General features: G+C 36.9%; 1 protein-coding gene across 2 annotated transcripts in view; it reads right to left on the bottom strand.

The window, feature by feature from the left end:
- Nucleotides 1–18,055: 18,055 nt before the first annotated feature.
- Nucleotides 18,056–19,819, bottom strand: part of ZNF385D (zinc finger protein 385D) — a gene marked incomplete at both ends in the record, with an annotated part of 950,735 nt that continues 948,971 nt past the window's right edge. For both annotated transcript variants that reach the window (XM_081235583.1, XM_081235584.1), the window contains one exon: nt 18,056–18,289. In XM_081235583.1, the coding sequence (XP_081091709.1) occupies nt 18,056–18,289 (234 nt within the window). The remainder of the gene's footprint in view (nt 18,290–19,819) is intronic.

Genomic DNA, 19,819 nt, shown 5'->3' on the forward strand with positions numbered 1-19,819 from the left:
TAAGCCATCAAAGTTTATAGTCATTTGTTTCGGCAGCCTTAGGAAACAAATATATCTAAGTATACAATAACAGTAAGTTAGCATAAGCTAGGCTTTTGTTCATAAATCTGGCAGAACCATATCTGTATCAGTGTGGCTGGCAATTGAGCCCTGCATCTCCCACTTCTCACCTAGAAAGAATCCAGAGAAAAGTGTGCAAGAGGCTTTGTTTTGTCCTACCCTGTAAAGCATTTTTCTTCCATTGAGTCCTGCATCTTCATCTAAATACATCACAAACATGCAGCGGGTATGTTTATGTAGTCTTTCCCATCATAGCCCAACCCACCTGAAATTCTCTGACACTATTGAAAATAATTCTGATTAATGAATAAAACATGATCAACTATTAATTAGCACTTGAAGATGAACTCTTTAACAGGAGGGTAATTCAATACTGTTCTAATTGTTTTCCCCAGCATCAGACCTTAGCTGACATTTGGTTTTAGCTTCAGCATAACAATTCCCAGGCTATGTTTAGAAAGATCATGAGCAGTTTCCTAGGACTTGGCCAGAAATTATTCACAATGCCTGGATTACACACTTTGAAAAATGTGAAGTTGTATGTTAGTCAAGATTCCAAATCTAGGTTTGGCTTAGGCTCCTGGCTTGGAATATTCAACAGAAACTTATGATCAGCCATAGTGTTCTATTTCTAAGCAAAACAACATGGAAGAGACTTTGCTATTAGATAGTTAGCAATTTAAAAATCCCAGAGGTTAATCAATGTCACTGTGTCAGTTTACTGACCAGGCAGATAATAAGGATAGATATTTTTGCACTCTATGGCTAATTCTATATTTTGAATGCTGTTCCTAAATATGGGAAGGAAGGGGGGTTATTTCAAATGTTAATAATAAAAGTACTTTTGTATGGATTTTTTTCAAACTAATAATCTGGCAGCTTCCAGATATTTGGAGGAAAGTTATATGTGGCTCCCTACCCTGCACCATAAAAAGAACCAAAATGGAGCAAAGTTATGTTCAGAAACGTTACTATTTCTGAATTTTTCATCATGTTTTAACTTGTAGAAAGAATAGAAGAGAGAAGGATTTTTTTTTCGTGTGTAAGATACTTCGTTTCTTTCTGAAATCTAATTTCTGCTATTAGCCAAAGCCAAACTCACCTGAAAAAAATGCAAAGAAAATGACAGAATCCCTTTTTGAATATAGTCACCCTCACCTGAATCAAATCATTCCTCGGTGTCAACTCCAAGAAATTACACACACACTTCAGTCCTTAATTTCTTGTAGGTCATATTCTAGTAAAGGGAGACTGGACTGAAATTGATGTTGGCAAAACACTGTCCCTTATGAAACCGCCTATCCAAAATGAGAATCAAAAGCACTACAAGATGAAACCAGCAACAATGAACTTGGGGAGGTGGGTGGGGGGAAGATGCAGGGATGCAGAAGATCGGCTGGTAAAAGAGTATGTGGTAGTTGAGAACCAATAAGCTGTACTGGGGTTTGCAAATGCAGTGATTACAGGGGCCTGGCAGGAAGGAGTTACTGAGGCCTCTGAGTCTAGATCATAATAAACTGTATTTCCCTCCTTTGTCCAAAGGGGGCAGTCAGTTCAATAGTGGCCAATAGTTGCCTAGTGGGAATGGAGCACTAGGGTTCTTAGCTTTTTCTGATTTTTCAAGAGAAATCAGAATTTCCAACTTAATTTTTTTTCTTTTTTTAAAGATATTTGGGAGCTAATTAAAATTTGTGTAAAAAACAATGTTCAGGCAAAATAAACCAACAAACTAAAAAGAAACCTTTTGTGCCCTATGGAAACATGGGCTATTATCTCACAACCTCCTCTCTGCACAGAATTTAATTTCAGCGAGGGCCAACCACTGGGTTTCAAACTTATAAATGAAATGATTGTTCTGTCTTACTCTTAATTGAAATATCTTAAGTGAAAAGTCCTAAGATGAGAATTCTTGTCTTTCTAACATGGGAGAAAGAAGGGACCATGGAACAGAGTCCAGTAGAGATGAATAAACACACTATATTTTCCTTATTTTTTACCTGTAAACAACAGATTTCTTTTTTTTTAATGTATTTATTGAAGTATAACTGCTTTACAATGTTGTGTTAGTTTCTGCTGTATAACAAAGTGAATCAGCTATGTGTATACATATATCCCCATATGCCCTCCCTTTTGCGTCTCCCTCCCACCCTCCCCATCCCAACCCTCTAGGTGGACACAAAGCACTGAGCTGATCTCCCTGTGCTATGAGGCTGCTTCCCACTAGCTATCTGTTTTACATTTGGTAGTGTATATATGTCAATGCTACTCTTTCACTTCATCCCAGCTTACCCTTCACCCTCCGAGTATCCTCAAATCCATTCTCTTTGTCTGCATCTTTATTCCTGTCCTCTCCCTAGGTTCATTAGAACTTGGGTTTTTTTTGTTTTTGTTGTTTTAGCTTCCATATATATGTGTTAGTGTACAGTATTCGTTTTTCTCTTTCTCACTTACTTCACTATCTATGACAGACTCTAGGCCCATCCACAAATAACTCAATTTCATTTCTTTTTATGGCTGAGTAATATTCCATTGTATATATGTGCCACATCTTCTATATCCATTCATCTGTCGATGGACACTTAGGTTGGTTCCATGTCCTGGCTATTGCAAATAGTGCTGCAATGAATATTGTGATACATGTCTCTTTTTGAATTATGGTTTTCTCAGGGTATATGCCTAGTAGTGGGATTGTTGGGTCATATGGTAGTTCTATTTTTTTTTTTTTTTAAGGAACCTGCATACTGTTCTCCATAGTGGCTGTATCCATTTACATTCTCACCAACAGTGCAAGAGGGTTCCTTTTTCTCCACACCCTCTTCAGCATTTATTGTTTGTAGATTTTTTGATGATGGCCATTCTGAATGGTGTTAAGTTTGCATTTCTCTAATAATTAGTGATGTTGAGCATCCTTTCATGTGTTTCTTGGCAATCTGTATATCTTCTTTGAAGAAACGTCTATTTAGGTCTTTTGCCCATTTTTGGATTGGGTTGTTTGTTTTTATGTTATTGAGCTGCATGAGCTGCTTGTATATTTTGGAGATTAATCCATTGCCAGTTGCTTCATTTGTTATTGTTTTCTCCCATTCTGAGGGTTGTGTTTTCATCTTATTTATGGTTTCCTTTGCTGTACAAAAGCTTTTAAGTTTCAGTAGGTCCCATTTGTTTATTTTTGTTTTAAGTTCCATTTCTTAGGAGGTGGGTCAAAAAGGATCTTGCTGTGATTTATGTCATAGAGTGTTCTGCCTTTGTTTTCCTCTAAGAGTTTTATAGTGTATGCACTTACATTTAAGTCTTAATCCATTTTGAGTTTATTTTTGTATGCAGTGTTAGGGAGTGTTCTAATCTCATTCTTTTATATGTAGCTGTCCAGTTTTCCCAGCACCATTTATTGAAGAAGCTGTCTTTTCTCCACTGTATACTCTTACCTCCTTTGTGAAAGATAAGGTGACCATATGTGCATGGGTTTATCTCTGGACTTTCTATCCTGTTCCATTGATCTATATTTCTATTTTTGTGCCAGTACAATACTATCTTGATTACTGTAGATTTGTAATATAGTCTGAAATCAGAGAGCCTGATCCTTCCATTTCCATTTCCCTTTCTCAAGATTACACTGGCTATTCGGGATCTTTTATGTTTCCATACAAATTTTGAAATTTTATTTTCTAGTTTTGTGTAAAATGTCATTGGTAGTTTGATAGGGATTGCATTGCATCTGTAGATTGATTTGGGTAGTAGAGTCATTTTCACAATGTTGCTCCTTCCAATCCAAGAACATGGTATATCTCTCCATCTGTTTGTATCTTCTTTAATTTCTTTCATCAGTGTCTTAGAGTTTTGTACATACATGTCTTTTATCTTATTAAGTAGGTTTATTCATAGGTAATTTGTTATTTTTGTTGCAGTGGCAAATGGGGGTGTTTCCTTAATTTCTCTTTCAGATTATTTGCTGTTAGTGTATAGGAATGCAACAGAATTCTTTGCATGAATTTTGTATCTTGCTACTTTATCAAAGTCATTGATTAGCTCTAGTAGTTTTCTGGTAGCATCTTTAGGATTCTTTATGTATAGTATCATGTCATCAGCAAACAGTGACAGTTTTACTTCCTCTTTCTTGATTTAGATTCCTTTTATTTCTTTTTCTTCTCTGATTGCTATGGCTAAAACTTCCAAACTATGTTGAATAATAGTGGTGAGTGTGGACAACCTTGTCTTGTTCCTGATCATAGAGGAAATGGTTCAATTTTTCAACATTGAGAATGATGTTGGCTGTCAGTTTCTCACATATGTCTCTTATTATGTAGAGTTAGGTTCCCTCTGTGCCCACTTTCTGGAGAGTTTTTATCATAAATCGGTGTTGAATTTTGTTGAAAGCTTTTTCTGCGTCTATTCAGAATATCATATGTTTTTTACCCTTCAATTTGTTAATATGGTGTATCACACTGATTGATTTATATATGTTGAAGAATCTTTGTATTCCTGGGATAAACCCCACTTGATCATGGGGTATGATCCTTTTAATATGCTGTTGGATTCTGTTTGCTAGTATTATGTTTATGATTTTTGTATCTCTGTTTATCCGTGATATTGGTCTGTAGTTTTCTTTTTTTGTAACATCTATGTCTAGTTTTGGTACCAGGATGATGGTGGCCTCATAGAGTGAGTTTGGGACTCTTTCTCCCTCTGCTATATTTTGGAAGAATTTGAGAACGATTGGTGTTAGCTCTTCTCTAAATGTTTGATAGAATTCACTTGTGAAGCCATCTTGTACTGGGTATATTTTTGTTGGAAGATTTTTAATCACAATTTCAATTTCAGTGCTTGTGATTGATCTGTTTATATTTTCTATTTCTTCCTGGTTCAGTTTCAGAAAGTGGTATTTTTCTAAGAATGTGTCCATTTCTTCCAGGTTGTCCATTTTATTGGCATATCGTTCCTTATAGTAGTCTCTCATGATCCTTGGTATTACTACATTGTCAGTTGTTACTTTTCCTGTGTGACTTCTAATTCTTGATTTGAGTCATCTCCCTTTTTTTCTTGATGAGTCTGGCTAATGGTTTATTAGCTTTGTTTATCTTCTCAGAGAAACAGATTTTAGTTTTATTGATATTTGCTATTGTTTCCTTCATTTCGTTTTCATTTATTTCTGATGTGATCATTATGATTTCTTTTATTCTGCAGACTTTTTAGGGTTTTTGGTTCTTCTTTCCCCAGTTGCTTTAGGTGTGAGGTTACATCATTTATTTGAGATTTTTCTTATTTCTTGCGGTAGATTGTATTGCTATAAACTTCCCTCTTAGAACTGTTTTTGCAGCATCCCATAGGTTTTGGGTCATCATGTTTTCATTGTCATTTGTTTCTAGGTATTTTTTGATTTCCTGCTTAGTTTCTTCAGTGATCCCTTTGTTATTTAGTAACGTATTGTTTAGCCTCCATATGTTTGTATTTTTTACAGTTTTTTTCCTGTAATTGATATCTATCTCATAGTATTGTGGTCAGAATAGATACTTGATATGATTTCAATTTTCTTAAATTTACCAAGGCTTGATTTGTGACCCAAGATATGATCTATCCTGGAGAATGCTCCATGAGCACTTGAGAAGAAAGTGTATTCTGTTGTTTTTGGATGGAAAGCCTTATAAATATCAATTAAGTCCATCTGGTCTAATATGTCATTTAAAGCTCTGTATCCTTATTTCTTTTCATTTTGGATGATCTATCCATTGATGAAAGTGGGGTGTTAAAGTCCCCTGCTAGGATTGTGTTTCTGTCAATTTCACCTTTTATGGCTGTTAGCATTTGCCTTATGTATTAAGGTGCTCCTATGTTGGGTGCATAAATATTTCAATTTTATATCTTCTTCTTGGATTGATCCCTTGATCACTATGTAGTGTCCTTTATCTCTTGTAATAGTCTTTATTTTAAAGACTATTTTGTCAGGTATAAGTATTGCTACTCCAGCTTTCTTTTGATTTCCATTTGCTTGGCATATCTTTTTCCATCCTCTCACTTTCAGTCTGTATGTGTCCCTAGGTCTGAAGTGGATCTCTTTAGACAGCATGTATATGGGTCTTGCTTTTGTATCCACTCAGCCAGTCTATGACTTTTGGTTGGAACATTTAATCCATTTACATTTAAAGTAATTATTGATATGTATATTCATATTACCATTTTCTTAATTGTTTTGGTTTGTTTTTGCAGGTCTCCTTCTCTTGTGTTTCCTGCCTAGAGCAGTTACTTTATCATTTGTTGTAAAGCTGGCTTGGTGGTGCTGAATTCTGTTAAATTTTGCTTGTCTGTAAAGGTTTTAATTTCTCCATCAAATCTGAATGAGATCCTTGCTGGGTAGAGTAATCTTGGTTTTTGGCTTTTCCCTTTCATCATTTTAAGTATGTCCTGCCAATCCTTTCTGGCTTCCAGTGTTTCTGCTTAAAAACAGCTGTTATGGGGATTCCCTTCTATGTTATTTGTTGCTTTTCCATTGCTGCTTTTAATATTTTTTCTTTATATTTAATTTTTGACAGTTTGATTAATATGTGTCTTGTCGTGTTTCTCCTTGGATTTATCCTTATGGGACTCTCTGTACTTTCTGGACTTGATTGACTATTTCCTTTCCCATCTTAGGAAAGTTTTCGACTATAATCTCTTCAAATGTTTTCTCAGACCCTTTCTTTTTCTCTTCTTTTTCTGAGACCCCTATAATTCAAATGTTGGTGTGTTTAATGTTGTGTCACATGTCTCTGAGACTGTCCTTAATTGTTTTCATTATTTTTCTTTATTCTGCTCTGCAGTAGTTATTTCCAATATTTTATCTTCCAGGTCACATATCCATTCTTTCTCAGTTATTCTGCTATTGATTCCTTCTAGAGTAGTTTTAATTTCATTTAGTGTGTTGTTCATCATTGTTTGTTTGCTCTTCAGTTCTTCTATGTCTTTGTTAAATGTTTCTCTTATTTCCGTGATTTTAGATCATCTTTCTATCATTACTCTGAATTCTTTTTCAGGTGATTGCCTATTTCTTCTTCATTTTTTTGGTCTGGTGAGTTTTTACCTTGCTCCTGTGTCTGCTGTGTGTTTCTCTGTCTTCTCATTTTGCTTAACTTACTGTGCTTGGTGTCTCCTTTTCACAGGCTGCAGGTTTGTAGTTCTCGTTAGTTTTGGTGTCTACCCCCAGTGGATGAGGTTGGTTCAGTGGCTTCTGTAGGCTTCCTGGTGTAGGGAACTGGTGCCTATGTTCTGGTGGGTGGGGCTGGATATTGTCCTTGGGGTGGGCAGAGCCACATCTGGTGCTGTGTTTTGTGGTGCCTGTGAACTTAGTATGACTTTAGGTAGCCTCTCTGCTAATGGGTGGGTTTGTGTTCCTGTCTTGCTACTTGTTTGTCATGGGTCATCCAGCACTGCAGCTTGCTGGCCATTGGGTGGACCTGGGTCTTAGTGTTGAGATGGAGTTCTCTGGGAGCGCTCTCACTGATTGATATTACATGGGGCTAGGAGGTTGGTTTTTTGTCCAATATCCTGGACTAGGCTCTCCCACCTCGGAGTCTCAGGCTTGACTCTTGGCCGGAACATCAACACCCTGTCAGACACATGGCTCAGAAGAAAAGGAAGGGAAAATAAAAACACAAAAACCTGAATAGATAGAATCCCAAACCAAATGGTAATAAGAATACTAAACAGACAAAATCACACAAAGAAACATACACACCCACTAATAAAAAGAAAACGAACAAACAAGTAAAAAAAAAAGAATAGTCAGAATTGTAGGACAAATTGTAAAAGCAAACCTAAACAGACAAGATCACCCAAAGAAACATACATATACACACTCACAAAAGAGAAAAAAAGGCATATATATATATATATATATATATATATATATATATATATATATGAAAAAAATAATAAAATAATAAAAGTAAATAAATAAAATTAAAAAATAAATAAAAATAGTAAAAAAATAAAACGTTAAATTAAATTAATAAAAGGAAGAGAGCAGCCAAACCAAGAAACCAATCCACCAATAAGAACAAGCACTAAAAACTAAACTAAGATAAACATAAAACCAGAAACCAATCAGATGCAGAAAGCAAACCCCACATCTACAATTGCTCCCAAAGCAGTTGGTCCCAAAGCAACTGCCTCAATTTTGGGAACCTTCATTGTCTAACCAGGTATTCTTCAAATAGAGAGTTTTTCAAGTTGATTGTGGGGATTTAATCTGCTGTTCCTGAAACTGCACAGAGAAAATTCCCTTTCTCTTCTTTGTTCGCACAGCTCCAGGAGATCAGCTTTGGATTTGGCCCAGCCTCTGTGTGTATGTTGCCCTCAGGCTACTGTTCCCCTCCCAGACAAGAGGCGGTTAAAGCAGAGGCTGATTAGGGCTCTCATGCTCACTCAAGCTGGGGAGAAGGAGGGATAAGGTAGTCATAATTGGAATGCAGAGTGATCCTGCGGTGGAAGAAGCCAGCATGATATTGTAACAGCTTGAGGCACACTGTGTGTTCTCCTGGGGAAGTTATCCCTGGATCACAGAACCCTGGCAGTGGAGGGCTGCACGGGCTCCTGGAGCATTGTGGGTAGTGACCTGTGCTTACACACAGGATTCTTGGTGGCAGTGATGGTGGCATTAGAGGTTCATGTCCCTCTCTGGAGTCCGAGCTGATAGCCCATCTCTGGAGCTCGCTTAGGTGGTGCTCTGCCTTCTGTGGGCACATAGAGTGGGAATCCCCTCTCCTTGTTTACCCCAAAACAAAGGTCTCTTGCCTCTTCGGCAGGTCCAGACTTTTCCCCAGACTCCCTCCCAGCTAGCTGTGGCACACTATCCCCCTTCAGGTTGTGTTCACGCAGCCAAACCAGTCTTCTCCCTGGGCTCTGACCTCAGAAGCCCAAGCCTCAGCTCTCAGACCCCACCTGCCCCAGCAGGTGAGCAGACAAGCCTCACAGGCTGATGAGTGCTGGTCAGCACCGATCTTCTGTGTGGGAATCTCTCCGCTTTGTCCTCTACACCTCTGTTGCTATGCTCTCCTGTGTTTCTCTGAAGCTTCCTCCCTGCCCAGCCCCTGTCTCCACCAGTGAAGGGGCTTCCTAGTGTGTGGAAACTTTTCCTCCTTCACAGCTCCCTCCCTGAGGTGCAGGTCCTGTCCCTATTCTTTTGTCCCTGTTTTTTATCTTGTCCTACCCAGGTACGTGGGGAGTTTCTTGCTTTTTGGGAAGTCTGAGGTGTTCTGCCAGTGTTCAATAGGAGTTGTTCCACATGTAGATGTATTTCTGTTGTATTTGTGGGGAGGAAGGTGATCTCCACGTCTTACTCTATCATCTTGAAGGTCCTCCAACACATTTCTTTTGAGAAACAGTCATGAGACACACATCCTGTGAGTCACTAAATGCCTTAATTGGTACTTGGAACACTTGTGTTATATGTTTTTTCTGTACTTCTTGGAATGGTAAGATGTTACAAACAAGTAAAGTAGAACATGTAGTTTACAAACTTAATTTGTGCTAAGGATCCTCTTCCAAAGAGCCTTAAAACTTAAACTAAGAAGAAAAATATTTCCCAAATTAGATACATTGCCTATGGGTTATTTATGGATGAAAGAAAAATAAGCAACCGTCTTTATTTCATGAACTAAGTGAATAATAAAGATGTAAATGAACAAATTTCCTGAAACCACCAGTAATGTTACATTTACCTGGACAATTTTACAATTGTCAGAGAGAGAGGAGACAATGGCTATGGATGTTTCTAGAGCTGCTGAGGTAATTAGGGAGCTTTCATCCCATAAAAATACCACTAGTGACTTTCTTTTATTGAAACTGAAAAGTTCTTCTTAAAGAATTCCTGATTATTTGTTCACAGCTGCAAGTTTGAGTACAGGACCAGAGTCAGGATAGAATATGTTATATTTTACATTTCTCTGTCAATAAAATTGATAGCAGCTTCATTTCATATTGTGGAAACTGTTGGCATATGAGGGGATTTTACTGTATGATTGAAAACAGAAAATGACTTGATATGAGTGATATGAATTGTTTTGATTATTATTAGTATTTTAGGACTTTACTGGCACACCAAGGGCCATTTTTTTCTGTCTGCAATTAAAATAAATAATAACATCAATACAAACAATCACCATTCAGCTACCAAAATGTAAAACACATGCAAAAAATTCCATCTCAATGGTCCAAGTCTACCTGGGGACATCTATAACCTTTGATGAAAGGTTAATCAGCATGATTTGGCAAGATGAAAAGAGCAAAGCCATTTACTGAACACGTGGGCTGAGAAGGTGGCACAAATTCGCAACCTGAGCATTTTGGCTTCTGCAGCTCATGCCATGTTCCCAATGTGAGGATATGAAGCTGCTTTCCCCCAATAGTTCCACCCCAGTGAAACATTATTGTAGCTGAGTGATGAATCAGAGACCCCTGTCTGACTAGCAAGTGAATTTCTTTAATCTTTGGTTCCATTCTTCTTTTTCATTTTTCTGTAAAAATCAAGCTAGCCACGTCCACTGTACCTCTTCAGTATTTGTGGTAATGTTCTTTTGAATATGAGTTATTATTGTTATCAAGTAAAACCTTATGAAACTTTTTGCCAGGTGGTTGATATTGGACAAAGCCCTGCTTGTATTCTCTAAGCTATGAGAATATAAGGGGAGAAAAATCACATAAAATTTTTTCCCTTAAGCAGTTTTTTTTTTTTCTTTTGGCTGGGTTACACAAATGTAGGGCAAACCGTAGACTATTGTTTGAAATTTGAAAATATTATTCAATTTTTTAAAATGTTAATGCCGGAGTTTCCCATCTGAAGTCTGGTTGTCAAAAACAAATACAGCCTCTAATTTGTGGTCACTAAATGCATTCGTATTAGGCTATTTTTAGATCTTGAGATTAAGGCTCAGCTTGGCTTCTGTCAGTAAATAGCCATACTGTCATCACTCAATTCATTCGACAGGGTCTGTTTGTAGTTCTATTGTTAAGAATCACCATTTAAAAATAGCCGAACTGGGAACTCTACTCAATATTTTGTAATAACCTATAAGGGAAAAGAATCTGAAAAAATATATATATATGTATGTATAATTCATCACATTGTTGTACATCTGAAACTAACACAATATTGTTAATCAACTATACTTCAATAAAAAATAAAAACAATAAAAATAAAGATAGCCAAATCTCCAATTTTTGTGAGAGTTGACTATCTCATCATACATTGGTTAATACTAAATTTTCCTCTGATTGACCAGTATAAGGAGACAATTTAAAATTAATTGTAAAATTACAGTAAATATTACTAGCAGAAATGGTTGCCTACAATTACATAAGGAAACTTCAGTTGAACTGACATAAGATTTAAACTTATAAAAGAAATTTAAAAATATAGGACTAAGAGGCTTCCCTGGTGGCACAGTGGTTGAGAGTCTGCCTGCCGATGCAGGGGACACGGATTTGTGCCCGGGTCTGGGCACATGCCGCGGAGTGTCTGGGCCCATAAGGCATGGCTGCTGAGCCTGCACATCCGGAGCCTGTGCTCCGCCACGGGAGAGGCCACAACAGTGAGAGGCCCATGTACCACAAAAAAACAAAACAAACAAAAAAAATAGGACTAACTAATTTCCCAAGAAAAGCAATGTTCCCCTCACAGACTTAGAGAACAAACTTACGGTAACCAGAAGGGGTTGTGGGGGGAAGGGGGGAGGGATGGTTAGGGAGTTTGGGACTGACAAATGTTTAAACTGGATGACCAACAAGGGCCTACTGTGTAGCATAGGGAAAGCTGCTCAATATTATATAACAACCTAAATGGGAAAATAATAGATATGTGTATACGTATAACTGATTCACTTTGCTGTACACCTGAAACTAACACAACATTGTTAGTTGATTATACTCCAATATAAAATAAAAATTAAGAAAAGAGAAAAGGAAAGCAATGTTCTTAGCATATAGCTCCATGTGTGTATAAGGCACTATTTCTTGAAACAATCCATCAAGTTTTTGTTTTTTTCAGGACAAAATTGAGTATCTAATATAGCTACACATGATGCTGCTTTGGCATCAGATCAGTTCCATTTCGAACAGTATGTAGGAATATGAACACTGTAAATATAAGATGCATTTTAAAACAAGTTTATTGAAATTTAGAGGAATTAGGCTTAGATTTTGGGACCAATTTGAAGAGGCAAATGACCTGTTTTTACTAAATACCGCCTTTTTTGAAGCATATCTCTATAAAGTAATTTCATTATTATTCCTATTTTTTTTCAGAAGGAAATCATCAAAATACTGAGTTGGCTCAGTTTCCTCATAGATACTTTGTGTTGAAGCTGGAAACCACTCTTTGTTCTGTGATGGTCAATCTTGTGCCCAGATCCCTTGGCCACAAGACTTTTCCCCAATATCGAACACTTCCACACATGTTTCCATAATCCCTTTAAAAAAACAGATGGCATCCCGTGACATTCTTCTTGACTATTTCATGAAAACTAAACTTTCTAGAACTTTGAGAACTTTATTTCTTTTCTTGCTCTAATAATATTAGCTCAGACAACAAGAGACACAAAGCATTTGGTGGAGGGTCTTCACCCAGTATGAACTTCCTTTAGCCCTAGTGTCAGATGCTAAAATTATACAATAATGTATTTTAAACTGAGTTGACAAATATCCAATGATACCCACATTATTATTTGTGGTTAATAAAATTCCATACCCTCTCACCATGGCTTAAAACTCCATAACATCCTTCCTCAATGGATTCATGCCTCACAGATTTGGACAATCAAACAGCAGAGTAACTTTTTTAAAAAGTGTGTTTGCTGGGAAAAAAATTCAATCTGGGCCTCTAATAAAGAATTCTCTCTTTGCCAGTTTTTTTAAACCTTGTTTTACCATGTCCTGCGCACTACCTGGATTGGAAGATCTGATTAGGGTTCAACTCCTATTGTCAAAATCAGTAGCTTTTATGAAATGATAAAGAGCAGTAGCAGAAGAGCCTCGCTAGAGGGCAGAGTACCTTGATATTATATCTGCTTCTCAGCCTCCCCCATGCCCTAAAATGATTAGGATTCCCAAGTGTGAAATTAGAGTTCCTGTTCTTAAAAGTAAAATCAACCTACTCACTAAAAAAAAAAAAAAAAAAAAAAAAAAAAAAAACCTGAAAAATGGTAACAGGTAAAAGAGGTATTAAGGCTTATATTTTACAAAAATACATGTAACTCTATCTCTAACCATATCCATAGAGATATAGATGTAGTGAATTATGACATGGCCACTGTACAAGTGTTTATGTTTAGTTATAATTTTGCTCACAAATCATTTTAGCTCTACTCTTTGGGAACTGCTTTTACAGCTGACTTGTCAGTCATGAAGAGAACATGACCTCATTCTCTATTGACCCCATTCTCAACTGGGTCATCTATATTAATCATCAGATTTGACTTCAAATTTTGGCAATTTCTAGAGTCAATCATCTAGGAAGGATGGCTTTCCATCACTGAGAAGAGGGAAAAGAAGATGACCAGATTCAAGGCAATTCTTGGTCCTTTCACATCTGAGCATTGATGACACAACCAGAGAATTCTTTAAACTCTGTGACTCTTTAGAACCTGTATGGACTTCTAATCAAGTAGCACTTAGGTAGGAGGTTTTCCCAGTGTAGAACCTGTCTTTCATCACCATTCATAATTCTGGTAAGCTATAAGTCCATTTCTGGAAGTAACAACCATGTAGGCCACATGAGGATGATATACCAACATATCCATCTTTCACAGGAAGCTCTGATACCAATCTCAGCACAAGGAAGTAGGCAATGGAGACTTGTCATACTTGCCATACACATGATCCATTTCACTTCTTGATAGTAACTGTTGTCGTTATTGAAGGTACCATAGAAAGACCAGAAAAGATGCTCCAGAAATAAATCTGCTCTCTTAATGAAAACCAACAGCAATCAGTTTGTAAAATATTCACTGTCAGGACTAAGTCCAAAAAAATTCTTGCTATATCAATAACAAGAGGGCATAACTGATATCCTTTGGCTGTGGAGGAAGTGATCTGAATAAGGTGGTCATTAGCTAAAACACATGCAAACCCAGGACTGGATTAGTAATGGCTCAGGTGGGGTCCCTTTCTATTGAAGGGAGATTACACAACAAAAAGAACGAGGATGAGACATTCAAATACCTGTTGCTCCCTTCACACCCACACTGTCAATATTCTCTTGCTTTTATATGGGTTCGTTTCATTTGGAATTTACAGTAATCCCCCTACATATGAATCTTCAAGTTATGAACTTTCAAAGATGTGAACGTGTTTGTATGTCCAATCATGTTAGTTCACATGTCTGGCATACACTGTCATGTGTGCACCTCCTCTACAAGTGGTTGTGACTTTGTGTACTTTATTAATTTAAGCTATTAATTGTAAGTGAAATTTAATGCCCATATCTACTGTGGAGGGATCTGTACCTTAAAAACATACATGAGCACATCCACAATAAACTCTGAATAATCCTTTTTAAAAAACTTTTCATTTTTACTCCTTTGTGTTGTGATTTCCTGCTCTTTTAATTTCCAAATGAGTATAAATGCTCTCTTGGCTAAATAGTTCCTTGGCAGCAAAATATGTATCACCATTCAAAAAACAAAGTTATATCTCTGATGATAATGGCAATGAATTATTGCAAGAGAGGAACAGAAACCCAACGGTACCTGAAGATTGCATCATTTGAGATAAGTCAGTAGTGATATAAATTGCCCAAAGCCAACTGTGTACATAACTGTGCTTAAGTGTACACAACAACCACTCTTCAAAGTTCAGGAGCAGTGAGAGGAGCGATTTGTCACTTGTAATCACCTGTTTTCTCGGAAGAGAAATACAGTGACTTCCCAAAGACTGTTTCCAGTTGTCTGAGTAATCTGGATGAGGTGCAAGAATGCTTTTTCCAGAGGCATTTGACTCTTGCAATACATTTATATTTGCTGCAAATGAAATCAGAGATGCTGTATCTATCCCTTCCCTGCCATGGGTATGATGCATGGGAAGGAACGTATAACCATAAAGTCAGACCCCCCTCAGGGATGTTCAGAGCACCACTGCTGATCAATCGGAATTACTGATCTTTCTTCATGAAAAGAAGTTCCCTAAGGGAAAGGATAGAGCTTTATAGCAGTCTGAACAATGGTAGATATGGATCTGGTGTTAATAAATACATGGAATGTTGGGAACCAATTCACAGAGAATCCACTATAAGTTCCATGGTTAGGCTTCATCCTTTATTAGGTAGTGAGTAAAAGACAACTGATGATTACAACTCCAATTTTAGAGACCATTTAAACAAAAATGGTTCCATAGTGAAGTGAGGCAGAAGGGGTTTAGGTATTTCTGAGGTTTCTCCTATGGCTGATGGAGAAAATATGGCTGATTTGTTTGTTTCCCAGCAAATCATTAAAGTTAGTAACGCCTTGTGATCCAGGACTCTTGTATCCCACAGGCCCTGACTTCTAGTGGACTGGCTCTTTCACTTTGGTGAAAATGGGGAAGAACAGCAAAAGTACATCATAGTAAGATTTCATCAATTGACACTAAGTTCTCCAACAGAAAGAGAGGTTTTTAGAGGTGTAAATGTAGTTGGATAGGGATTCAGGCTGACATAGTGAATGATGAAAATATTCGACAAAGCAGAAAGAGGAAACTGAAGTTCAAAACGGTCAGAAGCTGGTCACACAGGATACAGACAGCCCCAAACAACAGAATTCATGAGATAACTATCTACCTGGCTGAACTAGCAGGGTCTGAGGGTGGGAAAAGGAAACACTTACTAACACCAGAAAGTAGAGGTACTGGCAGATGCAATATCACCAGATACTTTCAAAAACAAATTTCAATTGTAATCAACATGTTCAGGCAGAAGATGTATGGTTTGAAATTCCTCTTACCAAAGGAATACTTTTTCTTTTCCTTCCTTTCTTCCTCCCTTCCTTTTTTCTTTTGGTTGGTTGTTTAACAAAAGTTCTATAAAGTCAACTGCTTTAAAGATATATTTATATGACAAATGTCTTTAGCTAGATGGTGGAGAAGAACTCCAAAGACCATGTTTAATGTTGAGCACCAAGCACGTTATGGGTGTTTCTTAAATATAAAATGACAAATACTAAATACCCATCTCTCAAATCGTTTCACCTTGAGTCTTTAGACCTCTCAAAAGTCTATTACAGTTTAGATAAGAGCAGTTTCAGGAAGGCCATATGCAGCCTTTCCCTATATTTTTAAATAGTCTTTACAAAACCTTTCAAAAATATTTTTTTTTCTCTAAACCTAAATCTGGTAGGGTGGATTTGTACATGTTTTCATTGTTCTAAGTTTGACTGTCGTTATTCTTATTAATGCAACAGACTGGCTGCATCGAACCCCATCATAATGATAGGTATATGTTAGCTTTCTATGGGAAAAAGCAAATAGCCTTTATCACAAATTAAAGGCACAGCTATTTTTATGCCATTTGTTACCAACTTAATGATAACATGTAACACGGGATGGTTATATAATTATTTTATATAGATTTTCTTTTTATAAGTTATTCTCTTAATCTTTCTAACATATATACAATATACATATATTTATATATACCCCTGAAAAATCTTGTTTTAAAGGTAAAACATCAACTCCTTTCAGCCTTATGGTGAATATTGAAGGCTGTCAGTGTTTCACAACTCCACTAGAGAAATGATGGTCAAATGCATCTTACCAGTATTTTTTTAACTCTACATCCTTGGTCTGAAATTAATGCAGATTAATTTTTCTTGTTTTACTAATATTTAAATATATATTAATTGTTTATATCATGTCAGTAGGAAATCTAAAAAAACAAAAACCCCCACACCCCCACAACAATAGCTAATGTCTACCATCATAGTCAAAGCAGAAACCTTTGCTGAAGAGACAACCCTACTGGTATGATATAAAGGGGATATTGCAGAGATGCAATATTCTTTGTTTTTATTGGATATGCACTAACATGAAAAATCTTTACTTTGCATTATCATGCTAGGTTAGGATCATCCATTATCCTTGAAACAGAATTGTTCTACTGATTTCTTTCTGAACACCCATGATGCATGGGTTTACCTGTTTTCAGATATAGGTGCTTTACAAACACTTCTTATTTCCAGCAACACCGTTCCAGGGGGAGGGAAAAGTACTTCATAAGAAACCATTTTTATTAATCTCTCCCACCTCTATGCTTAGCCCTGTTCTTTTATTCTGAACTTAAAGTCATCTCCAAGCTGGGTAGGACGGGAGAATGTGAACCAGGGACCTTCCCCACACCATCCAGTGGTGTTTAGTTTTTGACTGCTTACAGGCATGAAATTGTTGTTCGTTCTACCTTTTGCAATTCTTGAAAACCTAGTGGCATAGATTGAGACACAGCACTATTGTTTTTACAAGACATCTACTGTATCTACTTTTGTTGGGATAAATACCCAGGAATTGCTGTCATAGCAAGAGGAACAGCACGGGTACTACTATTCACAGTGTTGTTTTGTTTTTTTTTTCTTTTTCTTTTTTTTTGTATTATTTTAATCTACAGAGTAAATTATTATATATACATTGGAACCAGTTAATGCCCTTAGACAATGTATAGCTGTCTCATAAAGCAGAAAAGACAATGCAGGGGGAAACAAGTGCCCAAAAGCACAGTCACAAAGGCTTCAGAAGTTTTAGATACCACTACAAGTCAATGCTGGAGCTCACTTCTAAAACACTCAATGTTCAAGAGGAATGCTTTAATTTGGAGAAAATACCACCCCTCCCCCCCACCCCTAAACCTCGCTCCTTTTTTTTTTTTTTTTTTTTTTAGTAATCTTTTTAATTCACTATCAAAAGTCCTGGCTCTTCAGGTATACTTTAAACTATAAATAAACACTGCATAGTTCTCTTTTTTGTTTTGTGTTTTTTGAAAAATTATTGCAGTACAGTTACTCCCATTTGGAATTCAGTAAGGAGCAAACAGAACAGGAGTGTGCGCCGTCCGAATGGGTCCAGGAGCTGGCCGCAGGAGGGCTGGAGGGACTGCAGAAGTCTGGAACAGTGTGGCTGCTGGAGCAGTTCGGAGGCTGAAGGGGGAATTCACTGCCACAGCCGCAGCAGCTGCTGCAGCTGCCAGAGGGTTTGGTAGAATTCGTGGAGCCAAAGGCTTTGAAGGTTCTTTTGAAAATACTAATTTTACCTGCAAGGGAAGGGGAAAAAAAAAAAGAGTAGATGAACAAGAGTCTTAGAATCTACAATGAGAATCCAAAAGGGTGAGTAGCTTTTAAAATACAGCAGTCAACAACTACAAAGATAAACTCACACCTGGGAACTGATGATAAAAATCATGCAAAGTGGGAAACCTATATTCAATATCCTGAGATAAACCAAAATGGAAAAGAACATGAAAAAGAATAAATAAATAAATAAATAAATAAATAAATAAATATATATATATATATATATATATATATATATATATGTATGTATAACTGAATCACTTTGCTGTACAGCAGAAATTAACACATCATTGTAAATCAACTGTATTTCCATAAAATAAAATTTAAAAAATAATGTAAAGTGTAGAACATCTTTCCTTTTGGAGAAATTTGAATATCCCAGAAAATGGCTTGACCTAGGATGTTACAAAGTCCTCCAGGAAAGTACTTTATTTTATTTTTTAAACATCTTTATTGGAGTATAATTGCTTTACAATGGTGTCTTTCTTTCTGCTTTATAGCAAAGTGAATCGGTTATACATATTCATAGGTCCCCATATCTCTTCCCTCTTGCATCTCCCTGCCTCCTACCCTCTTTATCCCACCCCTCTAGGTGGTCACAGAGCATGGAGCTGATCTCCCTGTGCTATGCAGCTGCTTCACACTAGCTATTTTATATTTGGTAGTGTGTATATGTCCATGCCACTCTCTCACTTTGTCCAGCTTACCCTTCCCCTGCCCACTATACTCAAGTCCATTCTCTAGTAGATCTGCGTCTTTATTCCCGTCTTGACCCTAGGTCTTTCATGACCTTTTTTTTTTTTTTTTTAGATTCCATATATATGTGTTAGCATATGTTATTTGTTTTTCTCTTTCTGACTTACTTCACTCTGTATGACAGACTATAGGTCCATCCACCTCACTAAAAATAACTCAATTTCATTTCTTCTTATGGCTGAGTAATATTCCATTGTATATATGTGCCATATGTTCTTTATCCATGCACTTGTTGATGGACAGTTAGGCTGCTTTCATGTCCTGGCTATTGTAAATAGAGCTGCAATGAACATTGTGGTACATGATCCTTTTTGAATTATGGTTTTTCAGGGTATATGCCCAGTAGTGGGATTGCTGGGTCATATGGTAGTTATATTTTTAAATTTTAAGCAACCTCCATACTGTTCTCCATAGTGGCTGTATCCATTTACATTCCCACCAACAGTGCAAGTGGGTTCCCTTTTCTCCACACCCTCTCTAACATTTATTGTTTGTAGATTTTTTGATGATGGCCATTCTGAACAGTGTGAGCTGATATCTCATTGTAGTTTTGATTTGCATTTCTCTAGTGATTAATGATGTTGAGCCTTCTTTCATGTGTTTGTTGGCAATCTGAATATCTTCTTTGGAGAAATGTCTATTTATGTCTTCTCCCCATTTTTGGATTGGGTTGTTTGTTTTTGTGATATTGAGCTGCATGAGTTGCTTGTAAATTCTGAAGAATAATCCTTTGT

The sequence above is a fragment of the Mesoplodon bidens genome, assembly GCF_964165515.1.
Source record: "Mesoplodon bidens genome assembly, chromosome: 5".
Classification (NCBI taxonomy): Eukaryota; Metazoa; Chordata; class Mammalia; order Artiodactyla; family Ziphiidae; genus Mesoplodon; species Mesoplodon bidens.